The sequence below is a fragment of the Artemia franciscana genome, chromosome 7 (genome assembly GCF_032884065.1).
Source record: "Artemia franciscana chromosome 7, ASM3288406v1, whole genome shotgun sequence".
In the NCBI taxonomy this organism is placed as follows: Eukaryota; Metazoa; Arthropoda; class Branchiopoda; order Anostraca; family Artemiidae; genus Artemia; species Artemia franciscana.
In genome coordinates, this window is record NC_088869.1 from 48,140,190 (window position 1) to 48,164,359 (window position 24,170).

Genomic DNA, 24,170 nt, shown 5'->3' on the forward strand with positions numbered 1-24,170 from the left:
ACGTCTCAGCAATATCTCAAGAACAACCGAGGGTATTAAGCTGAAACTTTCAGGGCTGCTGCTATTGCTACTTCTGCTATTGCAGTTGGACTAAATCAAAAAAGTGTAAGTGCACCCAGGTTGTCAAAATAGCATGGATACAATGTTTTATGAAAAGTATTAAGTTTTATTTTTCAGTGAAACTTGAGGATGTGTAAAACTAATCCAAAGAATAATGTTTTTGTTCAAATTTTCAAAAGGGTGTATATTATTGAAACTTGTTGAAAAATTTGTTCCACATATAAATACTAAGCTAAAATATGCATTCTTATAGAGAAGAAAAAATCGGACACAGAATCATTTAGCTCGAAATTAGGATTGTTTTCAGTAAAGGGCAAATATGTTCTGGTCTTTAGAAGACTTGGAAGGTGTCAGTCTTGCTCATCTTAGTTTCTACTTGTTTTGAGTTTGACTCGGTTGTTTATTGTAATTTCTGTTCTTTTGTGGTTTCATTTATTTATTGATTTTGATTTGTTTGGAAAGTTGTTTGACTTTATCTCTGCTCATTTTTGATTTAGTGTAGCTCTTTACTTTTCGTTGGAAAGCTTCTTTTGTAGAAAGCCTTTGTTTTAAACTAATAAACATCATTGACAAAATGATTAGTTTTAAGCTAAGAAGGTACATGACTGAAAAGGTTTGGACCAAAAAACTTATTTGTACCTGGGCCATAAGAACACACCTTTATAAAGATGGAACCAGTTCTTCTTCTTTTTTTTCACTGATGCCAATCAACACATTTCCAAGATATAAATTGTGTCTGATCTTCTTGAATAATTCACTTGAGAGACAAAACTTACTTCAGAACGTTGCAAACTAAATTTAAGAACATCAAACAGTATAAGATTACAAATAAGTCCCCCCCCCAAAGAAATGAAAAATTAAATGCACTAAATGTTGCTTTTTTGGGGAACAAAATTTCTGTTCACCTAAAAAAAATCTTTGAAAAAAAAGGGATTAGCTGATTTTCTCCCTTTAGTTAACATGTAAAGTGATAACATGCATTTATTACAGCTTTTTGACATAGCATTATCTACACCTACGCAAAACCCATAATTCAAGGAAATGGTTACTTGAAATAGCAGTAAAATTAAATTTAAAACATTTTAAGGGACTTTATATCTTTCAAAATTAGAATTTTACAACTGATTCTTGAGCCTTCTCCATGTTGTCTTGCTGATTTCAAATTTGGCAAGCAAGCTCAAGTCAGATGGAAAAGTGTTATACAATCGTTTGACAGTTCTCGTAAAAGACTTGAATGATATAAATCATTTATGTGTTGCAAATGAAAAATTTGTCATTTTCCAATCACTGTTTCAATAACGATTGTATGAAAGTGAGACCAAGCTTTTGTTTTTCAGAGAAAAGGAATTTTATTAGCCTACTTCTTTGTTTTCATGGCAACCCTCAAGACTAAATTATGCTAACAATTAGGAAGGTTAACAAAAAGGGTTCGTTTAGTTCATCTTGATTATTGCTATGTTCACTTTTGTATTGGAAATGTAGCCCTGGCTACGGATAAATCCAGGGCACTTAGCATGTCTAAATTTTATCACATTTTTGTCTTCGAAAACGAGGGACTTTCTATTTCTTTTCATCGTTTGCTTTGTATGTATGGCTTCAACCAAATGGTGAGTGGTATGGCTTTTAAAATTTAAGTTTGTACTTACGTGTCATAGCGACCGCACCAGAGAAATGAAGTTTGGTAAATTCTAATGAAATATACCAAAATTTGATGAAAACATAATACTATATTAACAAAATTACGGAAATTACAAAAGAGAATTATGGAAAGCAGACCGCCCAGAACGCAAGTATATCAAGTACCTATCCTACTCTATATATTAAATATTCAATTAAAATATATCTGTATAGTAGTTTATCTAACTGAGACTAAGCTAATTATCTCCGAATACAGACAGAGAAACCGGTTTTACTCTGACCAAGAACTTGGGTGTGGTCAATATAACACGTAAGTATCTTTAGATTTAGGTCAATATTATCCTCTTTTCTTTTTATTTTACCTCGTTATGTATCAACACTCAAAAGCATTGAGCAATTTACTTGTATCTTCAAATGAATTAACCTTCATCAATGGAAAAGGAAAAACAACTTTTAGAGGAGTGGAGACTTCTATTCAGGGAATATTGGGGGCTAATGATATTACTTTAATTAGAAAACATTATAAAGTATTTCTTATTTGAAAAATATGGGAGAAGTGAATTTGATCTTGACTAGAACATATTTGGAAAGTGTGCTGTTCTGAGCGTTTGAATTTTAAAGTCAATTAGGTTGGAAAGTCGACAAACACCACTTTTAAAAGCTAGAAACTCGATATGTGTGAGTTAAGTACAATAAAACTGGCTCAGTGCAAATTTTCGAAGTATTCAAAACTCGATTTGCAGTTTTTAAAATACAATTTCCCTTCATGAGTCGACGGGAGTAACGTGTCAAGATTTTAAATGGGCCCCCTCTACGATTTTAGACATGATGTGTACCACCTAAGCATAGTACTATTCTCCTCCCCATAGTGTTAGTACAGTAAATGTTAAGGTTTAACGTCAAACAAATTGTAATAGTTTTGATTTTGGTACCATTCGAATTGGAAAAAAAATTGTCTACAACATAAAAATTGGCCAAAATCGTACAAGGCAAAATTAACCGTTTTTCGTATTTTCTTCTAAAATGACGACTTTTTCAAAACAACTTGATCTGCACGTATAGAAAGCCAGTAATAGGCAAATCTGGTACGTAGATCACGAATAAGCTCTTTGTTTTTGTTTTGAACGCTCATGTTCAGTCCCCCCCTCCCCCTCGTAAATCAAGCGTTGTATAGGCCTGGGAGCAAAATTACGTGAAGTTGAATTCACACAGACAGAAATTGGACTGCTAATGCAGAAAAGAAGTCATGTTCATATCAATTTACCCCCTCCCTATCCTCTACCCAAAACGTAATCACCCCGAATTCTTAGAATCCAATAAGCAGCTTCTCACAACTAGCTGAATCATTGATTTTAAATTGAAGAAAAAATCACAGACAATTTGAAATTGCAGCAGGATTGGAGATTCATTACATTTATTTATTTAATCACATGTGTTCTTCATCTTCGATTTGGACCTGAGCATTAGAGCAACTAGTCCCTTTGCAAGATTAAATAAAAAAAACAAGTTTTTTTAACTGAAAGTAAGGAGCGACATTAAAACTTAAAACGCACAGAAATTACTTCGTATATGAAAGAGGCTGCTTCCTCATCAACGCCCCGCTCTTTACGCTAAAGTTTTTTACTGTTTTAAAAAGAAGAATTGAGAGAAAGAGTCAAACTTTAGCGTAAAGAGCGGGGCGTTGATGAGGAAGCAGCCTCTTTCATATACGAAGTAATTTCTGTGCGTTTTAAGTTTTAATGTCGCTCCTTACTTTCAGTTAAAAAAAACTTGTTTTTTTTTTATTTAATTTCTGAACGTTTTTGAATCAATGCATGTTTTGATTTTGCCTCTCCGCAGAGGAATAATCAAAACGAAATTTGCATATTTTTTTTTTTTTTTGGCTCAATGGCTTTCTCATAATTTTGATGGAATGATTTTGAGAAAAAAAGAGCGGGGGACGAAGCCTAGTTGCCCCCCGATTTTTTGGTTAATTAAAAAGGCAACTAGAACTTTTAATTTTTTACGAATCTTTTTATTGGTAAAAGATTTACGTAACTTATAAATTAGCTTACGTAAAGAACTTTTGTATTCTCATGTTTTTATTACATATATGAGGGGATTGACCCCATCGTCAGTACCTCGCTCTTTACACTAAAGCTTAAATTTTATCCCAATTCATTAAGAATGACCCCCTGAATCACAAAAACCGTAGAATAAGTAGTTGAAATTACTGAAAATACTTTAGCGTAAAGAGCGAGGTATTAGAAGGAGGTGAGCCCCTCATATGGGTAATAATTTCTGTTTGTTTTAAGTTTTATTGCTGTTCCTTACTTCCAGCTGAAAAAGCTTTTTCACTTTTATTTTTTAATTATTTTTTTTAAATAATGCTAGTAAATCCTGCTCTCCCTTCATGGAAATTTTCTTCTCCCATTACAAATTCTCGAAGGAAAGTTCCCCCAGCATATCCCCCTCTTCTCAACCCCTCCCCCAAACCAAAAAAATCCTCCTGAAAACACCTGTATACTTCCCAATAACCATTACTATATGTAAGCACAGGTCAAAGTTTATAACTTGTTGCCCCTCCCACGGGGACTGTGGGGGAGTAAGTCGTCCCCAAAGACATAGTTATAAGGTTTTTCGACTACGCTGAATGAAATGGCTATCTCAGAATTTTGATCCGTTGACTTTGGGAAAATAATTAGCGTGGGAGGGGGCCTAGGTGCCCTCCAATTTTTTTGGTCACTTAAAAAGGGCACTAGAACTTTTCATTTCCGTTAGAATGAGCCCTCTCGCAAGATTCTAGGATCACTGGGTCAATACAATCACCCCTGGAAAAAAAAAAAAAAAAAACACGCATCTGTGATCTGCCTTCTGGCAAAAAATGCAAAATTCCACATTTTTGTAGATAGGAGCTCGAAACTTCTACAGTATGGTTCTGTGATACGCTGAATCTGATGGTGTGATTTTCGTTAAGATTCTATGACTTTTAGGGGGCGTTTCCTCCTATTTTCTAAAATAACGCAAATTTTCTGAGGCTCGTAACTTTTGATGGGTAAGACTAAACTTGATGAAACTTATATATTTAAAATCAGCATTAAAATGTGATTCTTTTGATGTAGCTACTGGTATCAAAATTCCATTTTTTTGAGTTTTGGTTACTATTGAGCCGGGTCGCTCCTTACTACAGTTCGTTACCACGAACTGTTTGATTACCACGAACTGTTTGATTTTCAAGCAATATCGCATTTGCTGGCATTTCGATGACAACTGCATCTGTCACTATCATAGGATCCTCTGCAACCACACTTCCCGACGGCGAGAATTTTCTTTCGTGCTACTGGAAGATTTGTGAGGATAGGGTACAGCATGCCGTTCTTAAGTCTCCATCCCCACTTCTCAGGATCAAGTCTGAAGCCCAATCTAATCTTGTACTTGAAGCTTGGTTTCGAAGCAGTGTTTTGTTGCTGTTAGATCGTGGGGACGGACGAAAGTTGTACCCATTGCTACTTTCTTCGGAAAGACTTGGTGTCGGTAACTGTCAAGATTACCAGTAGATTTTCCACAGTACAATATAGAAAGTGCAGCCTCTCCAGCTGCTTTAATCCCTTCTTTAGAAGAATTGATTCTAGAAAATTTTGAAGTATTTTCCCTTTGCTGTTCGTTGTCTCTCTGCCTTTTAAGCGCAATCCCTTTGCCAAGTCTATTTAGACGGGAAGTTGTGTCGCAGCCAAGAATTGTGTTAGCAAAAGGAAGCAGTTTGCAGGTTTTAGTCCTAATTTTCTTAACAATGCCTTTTATGTTCTAAGTTGCACCTGAAGTGGTTGGCTTAGGCTCACTATGCAGGTAGACCTTGTGGTGCTCAGGAATACAATGATAAAGTAACTTCACCGACAAGTCGGTATCGTCACCGATAACTACAGTGTCCCAAGTCTTCGAACACTCAACCGCTGTAAGCATAATAAGCATGTCAGCATTAGCTTTAGCTTGGACGGTTCTCAGACTTTTGCCTCGTAAATAATCACAAAGTGTGTTGACAAAACGGGCTTTGTTCTTTTGCACGATAGAAATTCCTCTTTTTTGGTGGTAAGTCTTATTTCTTGGCGAAATAGTACTTACCCTCCAGTGACACGGTTTCGCTTAAGAAGTCATATCATTTGTCGAAGCGGGGATGTCATAGCCATTAAAGACAATAATGGCGTCTGTGTATTTGGTTCAAACGTAGTAACGATTTCTGAAAGTCACTGGATAGCTTTTGCTAGCTGCGATTTATTTGGCTTTCGAGACATGCCAGAATCATCAAAAGGCGACATAGGATTGAAGCAAAGTTCATACCTAAATGAAGATTCTTCGTCCAGATTCAGTCTTTTGCATATAGTTAAAAGACACTGAAATAGCAATGAAGGGTCAAAATGGTGGATTTCTCCCCCATTTTTTCGCTTCGCGGTCATTAAGACTGCCTGATCCTTTCGATTGAAAGACTGCTCCTTCAGAAATTTCCCTACTATCCCGTCAAGAATCTTCTTCCCGACTTCCTCTGCTTTATCGGCGTTCACATTTTCTGCAGTAGTCATGCCAGTAGCAAGGCTTCGTCCCTGTGTTTGTCGCTTGTGTGATACGAAACATCTGTCAGCTAACGTGAGCACAGGTTGGATGTCCCATTACCCAATGAAGTCTCTGTACTTCCGTCATTCCTCTACCTCTAGTCAATCCAGTTGTCGTTTCAGACTTTTTCGGAAGACTGGAAAAGTGTTGGGTTTGTATATTCAAGTCTGTTCATCTGCTGTAGGTACAGCCTCGCTGACTTCGTGTAGCTGTTGTGACCATCTGCTGCGAGGTAAGGGAGCATGTCGGAAATTGTTTGCAAATGAAGTTTCCAAACACCAATGTTCAAGTTGCCAGAAAAAATGCCATACCTAAAACAGTATTTGCAGTTTAACTTTTGAAAGTATCAATCAACCAAACTAGTAATTCTTCCTTGAGACATGAAGGCTAGATGGCACTCTTAATAATTTTTGTGGATTTTTCACTAAAAGGTATCTGAGTAATTGAGAGTATCTGGTTCAACCCCGACCTCAACTATGTAAAACCTGGTTTCACTTGCGTCAAAAGCTGATCGCTTTAGAGTATGAATAACACCAATTTCTTCAGATGCTTTTAACAGCTTCACAAAACATTCTTGCCATACCGTACGTATAATTATAAGGTTGTGGTTATCTTCCGTACATCTCAATCATTCTAGTGGAGAAGCAGTATTTATTGGCAATAAAATGTATCCTTAGTTTTGATGGCTTATAGTAAAAAATAACCATCACGACTTTTCACTATTTAGCTATGCTCCGATGTCAGCTTGGCAAAACCTACCTTGGATCTTGAATGTAACTAAAAAGTTAACTAGAAGCCAAAACTGATCAGTAAGCGTACATCAGTAAGCGCAGACGTGCTTACTGAAAGTGTACATTATCTCCGCGTGGATCCGACCTCGAGAAATATTCAAGTTATATCAATTCACACTTTATCACGTGCACGTGTGTGTGGGGGGGGGGACGACTCATGGATGGTCAAAACATAAAACTGAGTTCATATTCGTGATATATGTACAGGATTTTCCTATCGCCGACTTTTTAAAGTGGAAGTAGTATTTTTAAGTCGTTATTTTGGAGAAAAAAGACCGATAAAAGTCAATTTCACCTCGACCGATTTTGGTCGATTTTGTATATCCTGTAGAAATTTTTTTTCCAGTTTGAATGACACCAAAATCAAAACTATTGCAATTTGTCTGAAGTAACCCTTAAAATCAATGTAGATTGGCCATACTTAGCATACAAATACTGAACTGAATTTTTTCTAGAATGTGTTGGGAAAAGTTCTGTAAAAACAAATTTGTTTTTGAGGCATTGTTATAATAGCTGGAAAGTTTTCAAGATTATATCCCTTGGCTGTCAGTACACTTACCTGTGGCTTTTCTACAACTCTAAGACTACCGTGAACGTGGATTCTTGAACATTTTCTACGGTGCGCGGGCAAACTTCATTAAAGTGACTTAAGGTCCCATAATGGTGTGTTTTGAGGCAGAATATTACTCTTGGGAATAGGAATAACTTGACGGTGCCAAGTTGAAACTTTAAAGGGTTTGGAAAATTGTATTTATCATTGTGTACTCTGTGACCTTGGATCAAGTGTGGCTTTTTTTCGTTATTGTAATGCGATTTAGAATTTTTAGCAATGGCGGACCTCATCCAGTTGGTCCTTCTTTTCGGTCCTGTTACTCCTCCCTGGTAAATTACCATTTACTGTAAGCCTCTTCTGTAAAGAGTTGTTGTGAACCACTCAATTAGTATTGAAGAAAGTGACAAACATGGCTTTTGCTCTTGATTTGCTCATTTGAACCCTTTTTGAGGCTTATTATTGTGCCTTACACCATTTGGAGCTTTTCCATTTGTTTTTGGTTTTTTTTTAAAGCATACTTGAATTCGTCTCCTTTGAATACTTGTTTTGTCTCCTTTGAATACGTTGATTAAAAGTTCGAGGGCTTTAACCCGTTATGACATGCCTTCGTAAGCTGACACTTGCCTTTGATTTTAGTCAACCGGCAAGACCCTTGGGACGAATTTTGGCACAGATTTTCCGCATGTCCAAATTTCCAGTGATAATGCTGTGCACTTTCCCATTATAAATCCCAATTGTATCGGCAATTATGTGAACACTTAATCACGGTCTGAATGCAATCATATTTGACACTTCTTCTTGTGCTTTTTTGGGGCCAAACGAATTTTGGGGCCACAAGAATCCAGATGAATGAATGAGTCACATCAGCCGCGATCTTGTACCAGTTCTTCAGCAAACTGGAGCCACCATCTCTCCTGTCTTCTGCCAAACTTCCGCTAGTTGTGCCATGGAATTTTCTGACAGTTACTCACCATTTCTTCAATTGACCGTCTGGTCACCTCTACCAATCTTGCAAAGCAGCAGCTAGAAGCACTTGCTTGATGAAGCGGTCAGTGGATCTCCTCAGTACATTGCCAGTCTTCTCTGTGTGAAAATTCTTACAGTGGGCTCGGTATTACAGGAGCAGTACCGCACATCAACATATGTGATTCTGTAGGAGTACCTTTTTCAGGGTTTTTTGTAGATAGCGTGTTATATACTTCCATACCATGAAGATGAAGCGTCTTTTATGCCAAAGGGTTAACTCCAAAGAAGATAGCAGAATTGACAGCCGCTTTGTAAACAGAAATTCTAGTCCTCTTGCTTATATCCGCTGGCTCCATTGGTGACAGCGCAGCTGTAAAAAGAGGGCATGTGCTTCGTTGATTCCGTTCCGTATGTCACAGTCACAGCGTCTACTTCAAACTATACCTTTTGAAAAACTTGATTCTTGAATTTCTAGCAAACCATGCCTAGGTTTTCATGCTCGATTTCTCTTCTACAATACGAAATTGATGGTGCAGCACTCATCCAATGTTTTGCTGCATTTTGCGCTTGCGTCGAGTCATTTTGTAGTGGTCCGGTAAAAACACAGTCTAGCCAGAACAGACGCTAGGAGAAGACCAGTGCTTTGCGTATTTTTGAAGATGTCATCGTCATCACCGAGCATGGTTATGGGTGCGCTCTCAAGTACAGTTACAGGGAGAAAAATTATTCCTGATATTTTTGTACAAACCCTGTGATGATGGGTCTATTATTTGATACTATTTTAGTTGACAGAATACAAGTGTACATGTCATTACCATTCTATTCCAGTTGCCTTAATCCCAAATCTTTGAAAACTTTAACATATTTTTGTAAATATCAATACAAGAAGAGCGGATAAGTCTCGCGTCTTTGTAATCCCCCCCCCCTCACTATCATTTGCTACTGCACCGAGCTACTACTTTGAAAATTCTAATGCAAATTGGGTATATTTTGCTTACATTAGAGTTTTACTTCCATTGCGTGTTTTTTCCTATTCTTTGAATTTGCACCCTCACCCCTTAGCCCATCCCTACCTCTTTTGAAAAACATATATGCTTTATAATTGATTTAACATTTTTTTTCATGTTATTCGTCCCATGCAAAATTTAAATATTTGTATAACTCTGTTGAACAATCTTTTGAATGATCTTGAATCAAAAAAGCTAATATTACTTTGCAAAAGTAGGATCACTATGTATGATCATTTCCAAATTGAGTATTCTCTCAGTAGTAACATCGCAAAAGTGCTTTTTTGTTGGAAAATGTGTTGCATAAAAATATTTTTATAAAAAATAGAAGACGCAGTTTGTTTTTATTTCGCAATCTATCCCCTTTTGAATAGACATCGTTATTCTTGGAAGCCTTTCAAGTTTTCTCATCTCTTTTTTTGGAACTGTGGAACGCAGCAGCAAAAGAAAACTTTTTCTGTAAAATTCCTACCTTGGCCAGTTCTTACGATTTGCTTTCCGATCCTCGTTTATAATAACCTATAGGGATTAAATAATGTATGAACTTTGTGAAAGTAACCGCGATTGGTAAGTTTCGTCGAAATGTCTGAGTAGAGTACTCACTTGATCGATCACTTGATCGAATTGAAGTGTGAAACCAGATATTAGGGTAGCAGATTAACGTGATCGCGGGTGCGTCATCAGGCATGTGTGCTAGAATAACTGTGAAAGTACATTCGTCATAACTGTTTAATCTGAGTGGGTACTAGCGTTTAGCCAAAGGAGCTAATATCGTTCAGAAATAGACTTTGATATCGGAGTCGAGAGTACAACTAAGAACGTCTAAAAGTCGAGAGTCGGCAAAATACGAATAAACTCAGATTCCAATAACTATATTGTTAATGTGTATCTATGTTACTATCAATGATGGATTTTTTGTTGGACGGGGGGGGGGGGTTGTTCGCCAAAGTGGATAGTATATTCCACATTGTGTATTACAAATCTTCTCCTCATAGGGATCCATAATAAGCATTACTATATAAAGAAAGAACCCAAATATGTTACTTTCCTTGTTTCTACTACTCATTCTAAGATAATTCAAGTTTGTAGTCAGCTTTTTTTAGAATTCAAGCGGGGAGCAATAAAATTTTGAACTTTGTTAAGTACATTAGTGGAGTGTTTAACCAAAAGTGATATTCAGTAGTTCGAAAACAGGCCTCAAAGTCGGACTCGATAGTATTATTTCACTCAATTGTAAGTCGAAGTCGTCAAAAACAAGCTACGATTTTGATAGCTTTTCAAATCTGCTTAATAAACACTTTGGGGTTGTTAATTCGATACATAATCCGTCAAAAAAGGTCTGGGTTATTCTTGTTGCAAAGAAATGCCAATCTAGGTGAATATTCTAGTGCTGAAAAGTTTTAGTAAAAGCCAGAGCCTGCATATGGCGTCTAAAATTTGGCACCTCTGAAAACAGTTGGAGATGAAATCGAAATGTTAACATTCTAGGTATCAGAGTTGTCATTTATAATTTGACAATTCTAAAGGCTGGTCAAATAACAAATAAATTGTCAGATATTATAAATAAATGTCAAATAAATCTTATTATAGATTTAAAAATAGATACATGTACTATTTTCTGGGTTGACAGTGGTCAGCCTAGAGACAATTGATAAACAATTGTCTTTTTTCAGTTTTTCGTCTTTTTCACTTTTCTGTTCGTTTACTTCTTATTATCTTCAGTTTCAAATTTAAAGGGGAGGACCAAGAGGGAGCTAAGAGCTTACCGAAGGTATTATATGACTCATTTGGTGTTAGCCATCGATATTGATTTGCTGAACTTATAGAATTTCTGTGGTTTATTAAATCTTAGTGAATAAACTTAAAATTCGATAATTTAGGCTGCTTAGGTTTGAGCTTGATTTTAATGAATCTCATATTTCCTGATTTTTGACACGAATCGTAAATAGCACCTTCGAACTGGGTAATAGAAATAGCGCATGAAAAATAATAAGAAATTTTGGCCCAGGTTTCTTGCTAGTATAAATATGGGGTAGTGTTTTTTTATGCAATCCAAAAATGAACACTAACAAATTTTCCCTTGTCAGGGGGTATCGCAGCCCCTATCATTACATATGTTTGTGATTCAGTAAAAGGTACATCGTAATAATTTAAGGACGCCAAGAAAAATAAAGCAAAAAGAACAAGCGAAAAATCATTTATAGTAACTTTGAAGGTAAATTTTGCAACAGAAAATAAATTCCTTTCATGAGCTTTAAAAACAATCGCAATATAATATATATAATATCGGGGGATGGATATAGCATGTGTTCTGATAGATGTGGTTCTTTGACAAGAGGAGTAAAGATTTTGCTTTTCTAAGCTATTTTGCAAAAGCCTTAATTTTGAGACGCTTTTGTATTAGTTTATGTACACCGGAAAAAAAATAGTGTGGAAAGAAAATCGAAAACATATCCCATAGGTTCTGAATATGTTTTATTTTGATATTCCGAAGCTTCTAAATGGGCAAATTATTGGGTTTTTAACCTTAGTAATTTGTGTTATATCGTGAGTACGTCAATTTTTCCTCTTTTTTTTCTATCCTTCTCGATCTCAGATTATTCAGTCCCAGTTACCCATTCTTATCTTTACAAAAAGAGATAGACTAGAGGTCATTATTTGATGAACGCCGCTAACTTATACTGTTTAATTTGGCTTAAAAACAGATAAATCTGAGCATCCGTTGAAGCTTTGTCAGGAAGTAATAATACGTGCTGACTGTGTAATTAATGTTTGTTTTTTTCTTGGCCGGCTCTGGTTAGTAACGCAACTCCTATTTGAATTTAATTGAATCTTTCTGAGGAATGTAATTAGGAAGTGTATTGGGTCACCCTAAGACAAAGTTTAACCAAAAACACGCTCAATACCGGAAAGACAAATATTCGTAGGCTATTAGTTTCAACACTTGTGGTAAATCTATGGATAGTGACTTTATATTATGTCTATGACACAATAAACTTATTATTTCGCCTAAATTAACAATTTTCGGATTTGTCTCAATGCCAAAAAAAAAAATTTCATCCTTTCCCAAATTCTATTTTAATACTTTAGCTTTTTTCACAGGATATTCACCATTCATCTACACTGTAGATTCTACAGTATAGTTTAACTAAGATAAATATTATAAAAGCGCAGTGCAAAAATTTCATTTCTGAATTTAAAATATATCGTAAAATACTAAAATAGACGAGGCACGTATACAGGAATATATTTCAAAGGATAGTGGAAAATTCTAACGAAAAGAAAATTAAACAGAAGATAAAAGAAAGCTATTAAAGTATTAAGATGGTTGCTGGGACCTGGGCCCGTCGTAATTTCCTTGGCATCATAATTTTCTGGCAAACTACAAGAACAATGGATGCCTTAGTCTAAACCTAGTTTCTTTGTGAGGTCTGGCATGATTTCAATGTACAAGTCGGGCATTTTATTTTGCCTGTATAGTTTGGTGTGGGCTCTGCATATTTTCTCGCCTTTAATTAGGATAATACCAGAAATGAATTAGTCGAATCAATCGAATTTTTGAGCTATTTTGGTAAACTTCTATTTCAGTTTTTTTTATTTATTCCTGGAAGAGATTTCTGTATGTGTTTTACAGCGGAATTAGAAAAACTGTTATATTTCATTGTCACTTCAGAAATACTTTCCCCCCTCTGGTCTTAAATTGCAAATTTCCTCTTAATTAGCTATTCAATCATCGATTTGGAATTATATTTAATTTCCTTGTTAAAGGGCTGCAAGAAGCGATCGACGAATCAAGCTTGAAGGTCCTGCAATCAAAGATGGACTAGAAGACGAATTATTTGAAGAAGGGGTTGAGTTTCAGAAAATTAACATTGTTCCAGATCTTCAAGATGACTCTGTATGTATTTTTGTTTCAGAATACTTATTTTTATGGATCATTCTCATTTCTTCGTACAAGGAGGGGAGGGATGGAGTTCCTTTCGAAGTTCGAGCCATCTTCGGGATCAGTGTCGTGGGTAGCGAGTGCTGATGTGATGGGTTGAGGGCAGCCTCGGCTGTTCTCTGGTCATGTTGGTCATCTGCGTTGCTCACGGCGTGTATTCCCGGGTGGATTCGTAATCCGCACGCGGCTGGAACGGTGTCAAAGGACCCAGTGCTTTTGTTGTTTCTACGCACTCTCGAGAAAAACTCTGAGGAAAAGATTTTTAAGATTTCTGATTATAAGTTTTATACTTTTGAGTCTTTGGTATGTTTTGAATTTTAGATAAGATCCCTCTTGGCCAAAATGTTTTCGTCAATTTTTTTTAATTGTCTGTAGAAATTTACGCAACGGATGTAAAAAAAAAAAAAAAAATGTGCCTGTTAGACCACTATTTTCAGTTTTCCAGGAAGCCCTTCTGAGAGTAACTGGGGGGAGAGGTACCTTCCCTCGTTTGCAAGCATCATTACTCCTTTGATTCTTCAGGACTTGCTGTAGCATCTAAACCTTTGGCCCACAATTTTAGGCCGTGAAACATTGCCCACCCCTTCGGAAAATTCTTTAAAAAACGAAAAAACTGTTAAAAATCCTTAAGAATTTTATTTTTCAGGCATATACAGGGCTTTTTTCAGCTCCGTGGAGATTATATATTTAGTATTAAGTGTTTTATCTATGCACCTTTAGTTATTCTATAAATAATTGCTTATATACAGAATTCAAGTTTAACATTAAACGCTTGTTCTTTTTTGGAACTTGCTAATTTCCATATTTAATATATTTTTAGCTGATTTTCAAATTTGAAATGAGGAGCTAGTGTGATACTGAACGACAACTTTCAATTTATGTCAGTTATAATATAATGGCTCCGTTTAATAATTAATTTACAAAGAAGGTAGACGGATAGGCTCTCTGCTGGGTTATGTGTTTCCTACTTGGGGGTAACTTTCGTTGGATGAGAATTGGACTAGAAGCTCAGGGTAATTGTCTCTTGCACGGGATTGTTAAAGAAGGGTTAGTGTATTTGCCATAGTCTAGCCCATTATAGTTGTCAACACTACTGGAAATTTTAGATCAAAAGCTCAAACGGTTACTTTTTCTGTTTGCAGTTTTTTTTATTCTGGTTTAAAGGAGCATAATGTAACACAGCTATCCTCAGTGTTCCCATGGTTGCTTGTTATTTAATTTTGTGTTTGTTTACATTCAGTTGTACATCTGAATTTTGTATATGGTATTGCTTGCCTTACAGAAAAACTTTTAAACACATATCGATCATAGGTGGACACAGGTCCGCTTTAAGGATTTTTTCCTAGGGTGGTTAGGAGGCCAAAACACGAGAAAAGTGCGTTTTAGACAACTTTTTTTATGAGACCCTTTGCGCCTTTTGAAGGAGTGTTCTCCTTTCCCTCGTCTTCTCTAAGGATAACGGTTTGAATTTCAATCAGTCAAATATCTTGTATTTTTGACAAATTTTTCCAAGCAAGCTAACGATAACTTGAGTCAGCAAAATAAATACCAGTAACGCTGTAAATAGCCATCATATGATAGTAAACCAACTAAGAGGACTAAAAGAGGGATGTTGTCTTAGCAACGGAATCAGTGGTTCCATCAATTGCTTGATGGTAGAATGTCAAAATAATATGACTCTATTGCCGCTGGTCTTGGTACTTGGTTGATCTTGGTGATTCTCTAAAGACAAAACTACTTTGTAAAATAATAAACGGACAAGATATGAACATATTTAATATATATGCATATCCTATTTGGATTGTATGAGGACATAGGCTAGGTTTTTGCTTCTACTCCAAATTTGGCTCATATTAGTCCAGTATTACCAATAGATAATTTCCTAAGTACTGTTAAGAAATTGCCGAGATAGATTTCAGGGATTCCTCCTTTCCCCCAAGTACTATTTTAATAATTTGTCTTTACCCTTAGAACAAGAGCTAAGAGCTCATATGGTATGAGCTCTAACAAAATTTCTTAGAATCAATAGATTGATTTAAAAGGAAATCAGAGGCTTAATGCCGGTCAGGTTTTAAAATAAGAGCTCTGAGTCACGATGTCCTTCTAAATATCAAAATTCATAAAGATCCGATCACCCACTCGTAAGTTATAAATACCTCATGTTTTCTAATTTTTCCTCTCCCTTTAGCCCCCCAGATGGTCGAATCTGGGAAAACGACTTTATCAAGTCAATTTGTGCAGCTCCCTGACACGCCTACCAATTTTCATCGTCCTAGCACGTCCAGAAGCACCAAACTCGTCAAATCACTGAACCCCTCCCCCCAATTCCCCCAAAGAGAGCGAATCCAGTACGGTTACGTCAATCACGTATCAAGGACATTTGCTTATTCTATCCACCAAGCTTCATCCCGATTCCTCCACTCCAAGTGTTTTCCAAGATTTCCCCCACCAACTACCCCCAATGTCAAAAGATCTGGTCGGGATTCGAAATAAGAGCTCTGAGGCATGAATTCCTTCTAAATATAAAATTCCATTACGATCCGATCACGTATTCGTAAGATAAAAATACCCCAATTTGCACGTTTTCCAAGAATTCCGGTTTCCCCCTCCAACTCCCCCCAATGTCACAGGATCTGATCGGAATTTAAAATTAGAGCTTTAAAGCACAAGATCCTTCTAAATATCAAATTTCATTAAGATCTGGTCACCCTTTCGTAAGTTACAAGTACCTCAATTTTCAAATTCCCCCCTCCCCAACTCCACCAAAGAGAGCAGATCCGGTCCGTTTATGTCAGTCATGTATCTTAGACAGGTTTTTATTCTTCCCACCCAGTTTCATCCTGATTTCTCCGCTTTAAGTATTTTCTAAGATTTCTGGTCCCCCCAACTGCCCCCCCCCCCCAATGACGCTGGATCCGGTTGAGATTTAAAATAAGAGATTTGAGTTACGAGGTCCTTCTAAATATGAAGTTTTAGGAAGATCCGATCACTCCTTCGTAAGATAAAAATACGCCATTTTTTCTAATTTTTCAGAATTAACCCCCCCTCCCCCAATGGAGCGGATCTGTTCCAATTATGTAAATCACGTATCTAAGACTTCTGCTTATTTTTCCCTCCAATTTTCATCCCGATCCCTCCAATCTAAGCGTTTTCCATGATTTTAGGTTGCCCCACCCAGAACTCCCCCCAATGTCACCAGATCCGGTCGGGATTTAAAATTTGAGCTTTGAGACACGATATCTTTCTAAATATCAAATTTCATTGAGATCCGATCACCCATTCGTAAGTTAAAAGTACCTCATGTTTTCTAATTTTTCAGAATTAACCCCCCCCCCCCTCCCAATAGAGCGGATCCGTTCCAATTATGTAAATCACGTATCTAAGAATTCTGCTTATTTTTCCCACCAAGTGTTATCCCGATCCCTCCAATCTAAGCGTTTTCCATGATTTTAGGTTCCACCACCCCAAACCCCCCCCCCCCCAATATCACCAGATCCGGTCGGGATTTAAAATAAGAGCTCTGAGACACAATATCCTTCTATATATCAAATTTCATTGAGATCCGATCACCCGTTCTTAAGTTGAAAATACCTCATTTTTTATAATTTTTCAAAATTAACCCCCCCCCCCCCCAACTACCCCAAAGAGAGCGGATCGGTTCCGGTTATGTCAGTCATGTATCTAGGACTTGTGCTTATTTTTCCCACCAAGTTTCATCCCGATCCCTCAACTCTAAGTGTTTTCCAAGATTTTAGGTTTCCCCCTCCCAACCCCCCCCCCCTCCAATGTCACCAGATCCGGTCGGGAATTAAAATAAGAGCTCTTAGACACGATATCCTTCTAAAAATCAAATTTCATTGAGATCCGATCACCTGTTCGTAAGTTAAAAATACCTCATTTTTCTAATTTTTCAGAATTAACCCCCCCCCCCCCAACTACCCCAAAGAGAGCGGATCCGTTTCGGTTATGTCAATCATGTATCTAGGATTTGTGTTTATTTTTCCCACCAAGTTTCATCCCGATCCTTCCACTCTAAGTGTTTTCCAAGATTTTAGGTTTCCCGCTCCCAAATCCCCCCCCAATGTCACCAGATCCGGTCGGAATTTAAAATAACAGCTCTGAGACACGATATCCTTCCAAACATTGAATTTCATTAAGATCTGATCAACCATTCGTAAGTTAAAAATACTTCAATTTTTCTATTTTTTTCGAATTAACGGGCCCCCTACTCTCCCTCAGATGGTCAAATTGGGAAAACGACTATTTCTAATTTAATCTGGCCCGGTCCCTGATACGCCTGCCAAATTTCATCGTCCTAGCTTACCTGGAAGTGCCTAAAATAGCAAAACCGGGACCGACAGACAGACCGACAGACCGACAGAATTTGCGATTGCTATATGTCAGTTGGTTAATACCAAAAGCCATAAAAATTAAGAGCTGCCTTGTTTCCTTGCAAAGTGGGAGAAAAGCTGCACATTTAGGCTGCTTAAACAATAATTTCAAGGAAAATATCCAAAAAATAAGTAGTTAATATCGCCCATTAGCTTTAAAAGGCGCTATAATTGTGGAAAACTGAATTTTTATCGCTGCCTGTCTTAATATTGTCATCTTACCTTTTTTGATCATATTTTTCTCGAAGTTTTCACAAGATGGCCACATTTGTATAACAATCTGAAAGGGGCTTTATATTCTGTGTCCTAGTACTATGGCTAAATCACTCATGAACTTGCCTTTTGTTGAGTATTTAGAGAGTGAAAATTGCAGCTAGTCAAGAAATCAACAATTACTAAGGGTATCAATCTACTTTAATTTTGACCTTCTTCTTCCACTTGTTTGAAGAAGGGTCGAAACAGTATAGATATGGTGTGGGTGTGTTTGTTGGCATAGTTGAGAGGTGGTCAAGCAATTGCAGGCCATAAAATTTGTATAGTAATCTGAGAGGGCCTTTACATTCAGTGTCCTCGTGGCATCGCTAAATCACTCATTAACTTGTAAAATTATTATTGCAGGCCATATCAGTCTACTGTAACTTTAGCCTTCTCCTTCCACTTGTTTGAAGAAATGTTGAAACAATATGGATATGGTGCGGTTGTGTTTGCTGGCATAGTTGAGCGATGGTAAAAAAAATTTCAGGCCATTAAATTTATATAGTAATCTGAGAGTGGCTTTACATTCAGTGTCCTCGTGGCATCGCTAAATCACTCATTAACTTGTAAAATTATTATTGCAGGCCTTATCAGTCTACGGTAGTTTTCGCCTTCTCCTTCCGCTTGTTTAAAGAAGGGTCGAAAGAAGATAGATATGGTGCGGGTGTATTTGTTGGCACAGTTGAGAGATGGTCAAACTGTTCCAGACCGTTACTGAGAATATAAAAAAAAAATACTTAAAATTATTATTGCTGGCCACATCTATCTACTTGGATTTTGGCCTTCTCCTTCCACTTGTTTGAAGAATGGTCAGAACAATATAGAAATGGTGCGGGTGTATTTGTTGGTATAGTTGAGAGATGGTCAAGCTGTTGCAGACCATAACTGAGATTATAAAAAATACTTAAAATTATCATTGCAGGCCATATCAGTCTACTGTAATTTTGGCCTTCTCCTTCCACTAGTTTGAAGAAGGGTGAAAACAATGTAGGTATGGTACGGGTGTATTTGTTGGCACAATTGAGAGATGGTTAAACTGTTGCAGACCATAACTGAGATTACAAAATTTACTTAAAATTATTATTGCAGGCCTTATCAGTCTACTGTAATTTTCGCCTTCTCCTTCCGCTTGTTTGAAGAAGGGTCGAAAGAAGATAGATATAGTGCAGGTTCATTTGTCGGCACAGTTGAGAGATGGTCAAACTGTTGCAGACCATAACTAAGTTAATTAAGAAAACAAGTATTTTTTTTTATTTTAAAGTAATAGCTAACTTCTTGTTTATTATAGGTTTTTGCGGAAGAATTTAGGGCTCCTTCGCGTCTTTTGGTTCAAGCACTCTGTCTACGACGTCAATATATGAAAATTGCCAATCAGTCTTTTCCCAACCTTGCTGGAAGGTTCATAGATTGCGCTAAAGACAAGAAACTTGCTCAGAAGATAAGTGGAGCTAAACAAAAGCCGACAAAATCGGAACTAGGTTGGTTTGTTGTTGTTTTTTTTTCATATCTAATTATTTGTCTATTTCTCGTAATGACTCTTTGCTTTAGATTTCATGCCAAAGAGTTTTATTCTATGGTTATTTCTTCTGCACCTTACTTTTATATTTTGGTCGTTTTTGGGAATTCTATTTTGACAAGAAATTAGTTTTGGACTAGGTTCCAAACAGTTCTAAAAAATTGTGTGTGCCTTTTGACATGAAACTGGTATGTATATCAACAGGATTTTGATTTGAGGAGGGGACGGGGTGATTGCGCAACTTTGAAACAATACTAAAATTTATACTGAAAAATAAGAAAACACAAGGGAAATTTTTTAGAGTTTTGACAGTTTAAGGGACATTATTAGGACCCTCAAATACGAGCCTTTATTTCGGTCGGCCATATTTTACATGAAATTTTCTTTCAAATGGTTTTTTGCTTTTTACTGCAGGTTTTGGTGCTTTTTAATATTTGTCTACTAATTTTAAAAATTAATTTGGACCAATCTGAGTCCTCAGTAAATCAAAATTTTGCGTTTTTAATGCAACTTCGGAACTGAAATGTGAAAACACAACTACTTAGCGGTGTTTTAATTGTATTTGGCTTTCTTATTTTTACTTTATTGCAGCCAGCTTGCGAATAATAATTATTAGTTGAACAATATAGAGGTAAAAATATTTTTATTTTGATCTACCTGAACTTTAACGGTTTAATCCCAGCGTCATTTTAAAGACAATTAGCCGGTTAGAGACGAGGAAGCGAGAAAATATATTTTAGAGCATAATTTTGAGCACGTTGCTGAGGAATCAGAACAGATTAATTATATTTTAGAAGGGGGTTCTGACACATATATAGTCAGGTAGTTGATGTTTGGATTCCGTCCTAAATCTGCATCCAAGAGCAGTCGAATTATTTCTACTATTTTCTTCTTGGTAGCATGGAAGTATTTGAAGCTTATCTATTAGTATTTAGGAAGGAAAAAGTCATGGACGAGCTTTTATTCTCACTAACAGTCAATTTCATTTGTCTTAGTTTAGATATTAAAGCACATAGATGGCAGCATTGTCACATTTGAGTGGCGAAGTCATATTCCAGATACAAGCTTTGGAATAATTAAGAGCCGTTTATGACTGAGCAAATTGTTGATGGATCGTGGTTCCCCCACTGCGATATACATGGACTTTACCAGATGGGACTTCATGGAATCAGAATGATCATGTTCTCACCAGGAAGCAGCATAGACACTGTCTAAGAGGATATTCAAACTTTTCGTGGGGCTAATTCGTACTCTGATCACCAGTTAGTTATTGCAGGTTTTAAATTAAAGCTAAAGGCTGTCACCAAGCGTTGAAAGAGTGGAGGTTTTTGACATTCAGAAGCTCTGCGATAAATATGTGAGGCAAGTGTATTGCGTTGCCCTTTCTAGTAAATTAATTAAAAAAGAAGTTTTCTAAAGAAAAGTAAAGGCCTCAATAAAGTTAAGATTAGAACAAATAGAAACCTACAATAATTCAAACTCAAAACGACTAAAAATTACTATTAAAGAATAAATGAAACCCAAAACGAACAGCTATGAAATAAATAATCATGACAAAACATACAACAGGTACTAATAAATATGAATAAATAAATTTTAAAACAAATAAAGCTTAATTTGAATATGCAAATCAAGCTTAAAACGAACAAAAATATTTTGCTATTGAAGCATAAATGAAACCCGAAACGAACAGAAATTAAATAAACAATCATAGCAAACAAACATACAATAGGTACTAATATGAATGAGTAAATAAATCTTAAAACGAGTGAAACTTAAATTGAATATGCAAATCAAGCTTGAAACGAACAAAAATCTACAATAAAGAGTTTGGGTTTTGCCTCCTTCTCTCACTGTAAAAGTCTAAAACCTACTGCGTCATTGGCGCTTTACTGAAAACTGTATTTGTCTTGAACAGTCTTGGAAAGTACAAATAAAATCAAACTGAGTGTTTGATATATAATGTTGAAAGATCGTCAGTTCAAGTTTTTTTTTTTTATAATTTTCGTTTTCAATGCTCCAATAACTGGAAAAGAAAATATTTGTTATATAAATTGTTTTCATTGAAGCACCAATGGCTAAGTAGGCTTTAGTCTTTTACAGTTATGGATGGGGGCAGTATCCAAACCCTTGTTTGTAGTGAAGCTATATTTGTCTCGAACAGTCTTGGAAAGAACTAATAAAATCAAAATGAATATTTGACATATAATGATATTAATTACTGGAAGCTCATCAATTCAAAATTTAATTTTACTTTAATTTTTATGTTTATTTTTATGTTTATGTTTTAATAAGCCCATTTCATGTTTCATGTTGTATGTTCTAATAAGCCCATAAAAAAATACCTGTAACATAATCCGTTTTTATTAAAGCGCCAATGACGCATTAGGTTCCCAGGTTCCCATCTCCAAATTTGGACCAGATACCCTTTGAGAAAGTGGGGCGTGGGCTAGTTGCCCATTGATCACTTTAACTCTTAAAAAAGAGCTATAAGTTTCAATTTCCGATCGAATGAGTCTCCTCCAAAGTTATTACGACCAGCCCTTCCATTAAAACCTCATATTGTAATAATGGGCAACTTAAATAAGTTATAATCCTTGGGAGGGCTAGGGAGGAACTCTCAACCCCTAAGTTATAATAATTTGAATTTTGGACTATTTTGAACAAATTGACTATTTCAAATTTTTAACAAGGTGCATTTGGGGTAAAAAGGCACAATGCTTGTTACTTTTTGATCACTTTTGACACTCACAAATTTACGACTTACATAAGTTACAGTTCTTGTCCCGGGTGCAATGGAGGATTTCTTAACCTCTAAGCTATATTAATTTGAATTTTGGACCATTTTGAACAAGATGGATATCTCAAGATTTTTGTCGGATGCATTTGGGGGAAAATGCGAGAGGGGGGGGGGGTGTAGATGCCCTCTGATCGCTTTTGATGACTCTTAAAAAGGTAACTAGAACTGTCAATTTACAATCAAATGAGTCATCTCTGAAGTTTATACGACCACCCATTACGTAAAACCTTATATGCCCCCGATTGCCTTCTGATTGACTTTTGATTCTTAAAAAGGGCACTAGAAATTCCGATTTACAATCGAATGAGCCCCCTCTGAAGTTGATATGACCATCCCTTACATAAAAATCTGATATGCCCCCCCAGCACATTTTACAGCACTTGCCTCCGGATTCTCTGCATCTTTTTTATCCACTGGAGCAGTGACGTAGCAAGGTCTGGTGACACCCGTGGAGGAATTTCATCTTGTCAACCCCCCTCCCAACAAACATTTAAACATTGTTGAGTCATATTTGTCTATGGTGGAAACATACACTTAAACAAAGTGTTTAAATTAACGAGTGAAAGGGAAAGTAAATTGTGTGCTGTGTAATATTGGTATGTAAGTTATGTAACCATTTTAATGTAAATAACTTACATAAATTTAACCAAACACAACGTTTTTATACATATTAACAATATTATTATAATATCAAACAACGCCATTTTAATTCGCGGCTTACGTGGAAATACAAGATGAGCTATATTTTTCGAAACTTTTTTCAAAAATTTACAGGTATTTTTTGGTGTGGTGGACATCTTCAAGGACAATATTCCATAAACATAAAAAGTACAAAAATGAGAAATCCCACATCGAAGTCAACAAAGTTTGAGCTGCTCCTAATGTGTCGAGAGTTTCTGAAGAGTCACAAAGTTTTTCAATGGTAGCGACAATCTTCTAAAAGTATTTAAACACTGGCTTAACAGATTCATAGTGAGCACCCCACCTGGTTTCTGGAAGTTGTTTGACAGCAACTTCAACATTTGCCAAGAGGATATTCCATCTGTGTGTTAAGCATGAGAAAAGAAACATTCAACCTTTCCCAAGTACTAAAATACCTCACACAGGAAGGAACTGTAGCAAAGAGTGCACTCCGCAAAGATTTAGTGAATAGTTGGCACAAGGTACAAACAATGCTTTAGGATTAAGCTCATGAATTCTAGCTTGTACTCCTGAATTTACTCCAGCCATTGTTGGAGCGTTGTTGTAGCCCTGCCCTCGGCACATTGCTATATCTAGACCATCTTTTTCAATTGCATTTAAAGTATCCTATGTAATGTCCACGGCTCTTTTTCCTGTAAGCTAATAATAGCCTAAAATATACTCCTTTATTCCAACTTTCTTGTTCTCAATGTGCACGTAACGAATTACTTCACTCATTTGATCAATGTGCGAGGCATCGGGTGTACTGTCAAACATTGTACTAAAATATTTTGCCTTTTTAATATCAGTTGAATCTTTTCCTTTACCATACCACCAAGAAGTAAGATGAACTCATTTTGAGTAGTAGGGTACAAATAGCTTGTCAATACCTTTTTGACTGCTTTGAAAGTTCTAGTTTGGTCAAGTGCTCTCTGAGTACAGGATCATACATTGATAATAGTTCAATCAGCTCTAAGAATTGCCC

The 24,170-nt window shown here is 36.3% G+C and overlaps 1 protein-coding gene across 1 annotated transcript in view; it reads left to right on the top strand.

Moving 5' to 3' along the window:
• The window catches only part of LOC136029709 (AMP deaminase 2-like), an 89,648-nt gene that overhangs the window by 15,893 nt on the left and 49,585 nt on the right, over nucleotides 1-24,170 (top strand). The window contains exons 3-4 of the mRNA XM_065708213.1: nucleotides 13,368-13,497; nucleotides 19,477-19,666. Of these exons, the coding sequence (XP_065564285.1) occupies nucleotides 13,368-13,497; nucleotides 19,477-19,666 (320 nt within the window). The remainder of the gene's footprint in view (nucleotides 1-13,367; nucleotides 13,498-19,476; nucleotides 19,667-24,170) is intronic.